We start from the raw sequence: 7,633 nt of genomic DNA on the forward strand, positions 1-7,633 counted from the left end.
GGTGTGTTGAGGCAAGTTGGAGCTAAACTCTGCAGGACACCGGCCCTCCAGGACCGAGTTTGGGCACCCCTGCTCTAATGATTTCTCAAACACGGACTCGATAGTCGTCATTTTGACACTAATACAATGGATATCATAATTGTACATTATATTGGTTCTGTTTTGTTGTTGCATTCCACTTTTTTGATTCATGTCAGTAAAAAAAAACATAAATAATCTGGCATTCCTTCCTTTAATGGCTTATAATAATGTAAGCAGACAGTCATGCCCACATAAGGTAGGGCTGACAGGACCAGAGCCTCACTGTCAAAAGAGAGAGAGAGCTGATGCTGGGAAATCTGATCATGTGTTAATCTCCAAACGCTTCTGCATCTGTGCTGGAGATATGAGTCACAGCACACACACACACACACACACACATTTCTGAAGCTATATTAGTGAGGACATCTGGGTATATGGAATAGTTGCAGAGGCGGACAGTAACTAAGTACATTAACTTGAGTATTGTACTTAAGTACACTTTTTGAGTATCGGTACTTTACTTGAGTATTATTTTTTCTGGGAACTTATGACTTCTTTCATTCAAGTAATAGAGTTGAGTACTTTGTCCGCCTCTGAATAGTTGTTATACTAAGTTCATGATATTTATTTTATCATACCCAAAAGCTTACAGCACATAAGCCAATTGACATTATTAGATATAAAGCACAGCATTTGGCTAATTTATGTTCTTGTTTTATTTGAGAGGAATTCATTTTAAATTTGGCCATAACAGTTACAGCCAAACCTATACACACACATTTGTTTTTCTGTCAGATTTTTTTAAACATTACCTCTAAATGTAATCACATGAAATCACGTTTTAGAATGAAGACATTATTTAGTATGTTTGTTTTTTTGCAGAGCTTCTTTCTGTTGAAGATCTGCTCTAAGCTCGAATTCTGTCAAATTCATTTTGCTCTGCTTTGATCATTTATCATTTCTTTGAAGAAATGAAGTCAGAGACAGTACATTTTCAGTGTATTCAGACATACAGCTGTGTTTTTACAGTTAACTGGATGAAAAGATGTCAGAAAATGTTACGTTACCTAAAATATTTAGCATGTTGAGGTGCCTTTCACACCTGTCACGTCAGTGATTAACCCTGTCACACAGTGCTACAAAACAAAGTCTAAAGAACAATTACAAACATTCTCTCCGTCTGCTTTCTATAGGTCTAAAGCTCCCTGTCATCATGTCCGACACAGAGGACGTGTAAGTATTCTGACATTTGATGTAATAAAATTTATATTCATGCTCTTTGGTCAAGACAGAATAATGATAAATCTTCTTTCCCTCTCTTCAATCAGTGGGGTCGATGGTAAGTACTAAATTTGAATTCTTCTTCATCTTATTATCATTATTGCTGTTAATTTGTAGAAAAACATATGCCTTAGCCAGGATTTTCAAATCTGTCATGTGTACACGTGTCCACTCAATATCTATTTCCATTTTATTTTAAATATTATGTATATGTATTTTTTCAGTCAGCATCAGTGGTTTCTTGGTATGTCAGCAGTTACTTTGATTATATTTAGAAACAGTGAGAGCCTTGGTGATATTTTTTGCAGGTTTGGCTTTGCTCTATTTAGCGTTATAAATTAATTCATAAAAAACACATATTTCAAATATATATCCAATGCAAGAGTGCCCTGAATTTGCTTGTAGTGACTGATATTGTGCCACCTGCTGTTTGGCAGCTGTTTCATCAATCTCATGCCAGCATACTGCCTTCTGCCACTGCCACAGAGAGCTTTTTTTAAGAACATCTCTGGAGGCTAACATGTCAAACGCATGCAGTGGCTGGGGGTAGTATTGATGATGCTCATGTTACTGGTGTTCTCTGAGGTGAATGCTCATGTGAGGCTACAAAGGCCAGAGATCAGACCAAATTATTAATTTACAGGAATAACTGGCCATATAGAATGTGATTCTGTACTGAACTGATCAGAGCACTGACTCCACAGAACACCAGCAAAAAAAGGCTCTGCATGCATTTAATGTATGATGTAATTCCAATTCTAATAGTGTCCAACAAAATTTGTAATTTTTGTATTCCTTTACTGCTTTCTTTTCTGGCATATGAAGAGTTCGAAGAAGGAGGTAAAAAAATAAACAAACAAATAATTAAACACCACCACTACAACCAAACCAACCAAGAGGATTTGAAAATTAACTAGTCTTTCAATGTACTAATTCAACACAATGTTCCCTTAAAAAATGCCTGACACTGTCTGTAGTAAGTTGTAACTAAATTTAAAAATAAAAGAATTAACCGAAAGCAGAAAATCATTTGCTTAACTAATCTTTATCTAATTCAAGAACCTTTCAAATGTCAACCTTTTCATTTAACTCATCATAAGGTAAACTAAAACCATAAGCATATTAATCATATTTATGGTAGGAAATCTAACCAGAGCTAACCAACATGTGCTGCCCCCTACAGCTTGAAGGGTGCCATGACCTTTGATGACCTTTTAAGCAGAATTCATAAAGCAGATTGGAATATTCCAGTATCTGGAGACCTGAAGTTCTAAATTGTGTGGCTGCTGAAAAGGTCATTAAAATAAACTGTTGTTTTGATGCCTTGTCTATGTTTTTCAGATATTAGTATGTGGATTTTATAAGGTGTGAACTTTATTCTAGTTTATTTTCCTATCAAACACAAAATAGTTAGAGATGGCTTTAGATTATTGGAATCAATGGCTTTGGCAAACAGGGAAAAACAAGGTCATTTCTTGTGGGTATTATATTTGGCATGTGGAATCCTGGTGTCTCAAGGTCTCATCATTTCATAACAGGTTCTCCCGCTATGTGCATCCTCTCAGCCATCTATACATTTCACACATGACTTTCTCTGTCTTTCTCACTTTAACCAATACATAATCTCCCATTTCTGAATGCTCCCTCCTCTGCAACGCATTAACTGTTGATAACCTTCCTTCCCCTGGTTGCTTGCTGCATGTATTATTAGCTGAAGAGGTAGTAGAGGTAGAGGTAGCCCCAGAGGCAGCTCCTGAACCAGAGCCTGAGCCTGAGCAAGAACCAGAGCCAGTGCCAGAACCAGAGCCAGAGCCATAAAAACAGCCAGAACCAGAGCCAGAGCCAGAACCAGAACCAGAGGTGCATGAGGAAGGTATGTGGCATGAATATTCATTCATCCTTCCCATTTCCCCAAAACAACTAAAAACAGGCAGCGCACCTCATCTGCTACTTAAAAATCAGCCACATTAATGTAGTTGCCCAGTAGTACCCTTCCCCCCAAACCCAACAAAACTTTAACCACTACTGGTGGTACCTCCTCTTCGTTCAGGCCCACCATGAGACTGGTGTGGTACTGCCAAATGGTGACAGAGCTTAGATCCATGCCATTTCAGTCCCTTGTGGTGCATTTGAATTATTTTTCAGAATTGGACCATTTCCACCCTTTATGAACAAGGAATATTTTCCAATTCGAATTCACTTGCAGACCAATTGGGAGTGAGCTGGAACGATCAAACTCTGACAGACGTAGTGCTCGTCACACCTAAAATGTAGCTAAAGCCCTGCTTAGGGCAGCAAAAAGCACACAAACAACATTAATGTTCTCTATTTTACTCTTGCTTTCAACGCAAGAGTTACGAAATATTTCAAATAGTTACGAAACATTGCAATGGCTCAAACATCTCATCTAGGTCACCTGCAGAGTCTAGTCAGATATATAACAAACTCAGATTTAGATGCTGTTAGTCAAAAGAGATGGGAAAATGAATGAAGGATAAAAAGATGAATCTTTTCCACAAGGCTTTGTTGTTATGTTCATTCTTGGTCGGAAGAGTGAGAATGGTCCACTTGCAAGGAGTTCTGTGTCTGTTTATACTCATGTACTTATAAGCATCTCACGATCTGAATTCTTATGCAATGATTCTTCTGTATTTGTTTTGATCACCTACTGTATTTGTTTCACAACTTTCTAACTAACCCAGTTTAACATTACTGAAACGATTGAAATTAATATATGTAATTTACTTTGTAAACATACTTTCAGAAGTTACATACATCATTCTTAAAGCTCAGGTAAATAAACCAGCACTGAGTTGTTACTAAGAGTAACTCCATGTTCATGGATATGGCTCACAGAATTCCCACCGATTGTTGACTGAACTCGTTTTAAACTCTCTAACCATGTTACATATCCCTCTCCCTTTTTTGTTTTATTTTTTCATAACAGAGGATAAGCCCAAGTTCAAGTAAGTAGAATTATTCACTAAGCTCTTTTTATAGCTGAGCAGCCAATTCCAATGCTACGATGCAATACAGCATCCTCTGAGTGTTACTGAGGAGCTGGGGAAGACTGAGATACCCAGAATCCCACTAAAACACATTTTGCTTTCATTCAGACCAAGTGCACCAAAGATCCCTGACGGGGATAAGGTGGACTTTGATGTAAGCAAGTACTTCATTGGATACATTATGATATAATGCTATGTATTAAACATTGTAAGAATACATGTTTGAGGTCATATTTACATGTATGCAAACAGGACATCCAGAAGAAGCGTCAAAACAAGGACCTCGTTGAGCTGCAGGGCCTGATTGATGCCCACTTTGAGTGCAGGAAGAAGGAAGAAGAGGAGCTTATTGCTCTGAAAGATAGAATCGTGAGTGTCAGCCATCTGTACTTTATCCCCCTAAATAGATGGATACTCAGCAAATAAAGAAATACGGTATGTGGACATTAAATATTTAAGTTGAAATGATCTTACCTGTATCTTATGTTAAAGCTTCCTCTAAGAAAAAAACAAAACAATTAGACTATAAACAAGACGATCACTGCAACAATATTACAGTAATATTAATACTCATAAGAGCCTATTTTCACTAACCAATAACTGAGACGTAAGATGGTGTTTGTAGAGAACTTGAGAGCGAGTTTGCAATGTAATGCGAGAGAAATGCGCCAGTTTCATTTACCAGGATCAGTCTAGCTATAAAATGTTTTTGTTATTTGAAATAAAGCTTAAATAAAATATAAGATAAAAAAACTTTTGTCTCGAATAAAGTTAAAAAAGTTAGAATTGTCGTTTTGGCAACTAACTAAATATTATTTTTATTTCTATTTTCATGTAATAAATCAAAACAAGTAAACCTGTAACTGAAATAAAACATAAAACAAAGCTAAATAGATATATTTACAAATGAGAAAGGCATGTGCTAACATTACTAACAACTAGTAGGCAAATTACTAACATTAAAAATTAAAACTGAATATTAATAACATTAAATATATTAATAAACACTATTGTCTAATAGTATATAAATAAAACTAAAATAACGCTGGCCTAGATGAGCAGAATGATACAGCATTGCCATGAACGAAGGCGAATAAAATGAAATATCTGACAGCTGATATAATATAAGGACGCTATTGACCAATCAGAATCGAATATTCCAGAGCGCCGTGTTTCAGAATATTATAATGGACACATTTAATGTGTGCATGTGCAGGAGAAACGTAGGGCTGAGAGGGCAGAACAGCAGAGGATCCGCGCTGAGAAGGACAAGGAGCGTCAGGCAAGACGCGAGGAAGAGAGGCTGAAGAAGGAGGAGGCTGATGCTAAGAAGAGGGCAGATGAAGATGCCAAGAAGAAGTCTGCCCTGTCTAGCAAGGGCTCCCAGTATAGCAGCTACCTGCAGAAGGTTTTTCTATCAACCCCAACTCTGATTCTGTCAATCATCACTCTGAGTACAGTACTGTATATGACTGAAAAGTGAATAGGCCTGAGTGTTTTGTTTGCATATTGCTAAAACAGGCTGATTCAAAGAGGGGAGGTAAGAAGCAAACTGAAAGAGAGAAGAAGAAGAAGATTCTGGCAGACAGACGCAAGCCTCTTAACATTGACCATCTGAATGAGGACAAGCTGAGGTCAGCACGAATACAAATCTATGGGAAAGACAACTTGTTCTGATGAAACAGAGTTTGTGTGTGTGATCTAAATGTGTTTTGGTGCATATGTGCGTTTACAGGGAGAAAGCTACAGAGCTGTGGGACTGGTTATACCAACTGGAGGCTGAGAAGTTTCAGCACATAGAGAAACTCAAGAGGCAGAAGTATGAGGTGAGGGAGCTGTCCAATGACCATTTACACAATACAACATCTGTCAAATTATTTTACTTTATGTTTCATCATGGCCTACATTTGTTTTACTAGGGGAGATGCACTACTTTGTCAACTGCATCCTGGACAAGTTATAGCCTAAAGGGATAGCTGACCCAAAAGTGAAAATCTCTGTTACAAAAAGAGATGTTAGACAGAATGACCATCTCAGTCACCATTCATTTTCATTGTAAAATGTACTTAAATGCAAAAAGCATTGAATTCTGTGTTGTCTGAGATGCACATTCTGCCAGTCAAACAGGTTTGGAATAACATAAATATGAGGAAATGATGACTTTCATTTTTGGGTGAACTATCTGTTCAGTGAACAAGCATAACGTTAAAACACAGTTTATGTACCACCTAGCTGCTTTTAGCTGCTCAAATATAAAGTCAATGCCTTGTCAATTATTTATACAACAGTTAGTTATGGCCCTTGAATTTAATTTATACAACAGTTAGTTATGGCCCTTGAATTTGATTCATAAGTGCTGGGAATTTTCAGTGACTCTTTCTGCAGGTTACATCGATACGGCTGTTGGTGGTGACAAGTCTTTATGAGTGAATCATTAAATAATTTATTCAACTGATTCATTCAAGATAGCTGATTCATTCAGAAGCTAAACACTACTATTGTGTGTTGCTTGGAGACACAATACACTCTTAAAAATAAAGGTGCTTCACGATGCCATAGAAGAAGCTTTTTGTCTAAATGGTTCCATAAAGAACCTTTAACATATGAAGAACCTTTCTATTTCACAAAAGGTTCTTTGTTCCTCAGATTACAAAAAGGTAAGAAAGAGATGGTTCTTTAAAGAACCTTTGACTGAATGGTTCTTTGTGGAACCAAAAATGGTTCTTCTATGGCATCGCTGTGAAGAACCTTTTGAAGCACCTTTATTTTTAAGAGTGAAGTTGATTCTGCTTCGGCTTTGTTTTTGCTGGTGGAACAAAAAACGTTTACAGATGTGGTCACATTGCTGGCAAAAACATTATCTATATACAGTATTTCTACATTATCTATTGTCAATAGTGTGACGTATGAAGCAAAGCTCCCACAAAATTCACCCTTAATCCAAGTAGCTTTCTGTTGATCAATGTGGCAAATTTGAGCGACCAACCTGAACCCACTGTGAAAACTGCGAGGGGACAAATCTTTCACCCTCATGTGAAATTCCTGATCACATGGATTCCTGTTGTTGACTATATTTCATGAAACGGTAATTGTGACCGCCTCTTAAAGGGGTCATATGATGCTGCTAAAAAGAACATTATTTTGTGTATTTGGTATAATGAAATGTGTTTATGCAGTTTAAAGTTAAAAAAACACATTATTTTCCACATACTGTACATTATTGTTTCTCCTCTATGCCCCGCCTTTTTGAAACGCATCGATTTTTACAAAGCTCATCGGTCTAAAAAGCGAGGTGTGCTGTGATTGGCCAGCTATCCAATGCG

The 7,633-nt window shown here is 37.1% G+C and overlaps 1 protein-coding gene across 3 annotated transcripts in view; it reads left to right on the forward strand.

Moving 5' to 3' along the window:
• The window catches only part of LOC107656188 (troponin T, fast skeletal muscle isoforms-like), a 13,963-nt gene that overhangs the window by 2,467 nt on the left and 3,863 nt on the right, over positions 1–7,633 (forward strand). The window contains exons 1-9 of one of the 3 annotated variants that reach the window (XM_016443941.1): positions 1,186–1,254; positions 1,350–1,360; positions 2,128–2,142; positions 4,250–4,268; positions 4,419–4,464; positions 4,563–4,679; positions 5,527–5,718; positions 5,832–5,944; positions 6,046–6,136. In XM_016443941.1, coding sequence (XP_016299427.1) covers positions 1,235–1,254; positions 1,350–1,360; positions 2,128–2,142; positions 4,250–4,268; positions 4,419–4,464; positions 4,563–4,679; positions 5,527–5,718; positions 5,832–5,944; positions 6,046–6,136 — 624 coding nt within the window. In that variant the 5' untranslated portion in view covers positions 1,186–1,234. Of the gene's footprint in view, positions 1–1,185; positions 1,255–1,349; positions 1,361–2,127; positions 2,143–4,249; positions 4,269–4,418; positions 4,465–4,562; positions 4,680–5,526; positions 5,719–5,831; positions 5,945–6,045; positions 6,137–7,633 lie in introns of those variants that run through there. The other 2 variants (XM_016443943.1, XM_016443942.1) reach the window with 2 other exon arrangements.

Source organism: Sinocyclocheilus anshuiensis, unplaced genomic scaffold, assembly GCF_001515605.1.
Source record: "Sinocyclocheilus anshuiensis isolate Anshui unplaced genomic scaffold, SAMN03320099.WGS_v1.1 scaffold1429, whole genome shotgun sequence".
Taxonomy (NCBI): Eukaryota; Metazoa; Chordata; class Actinopteri; order Cypriniformes; family Cyprinidae; genus Sinocyclocheilus; species Sinocyclocheilus anshuiensis.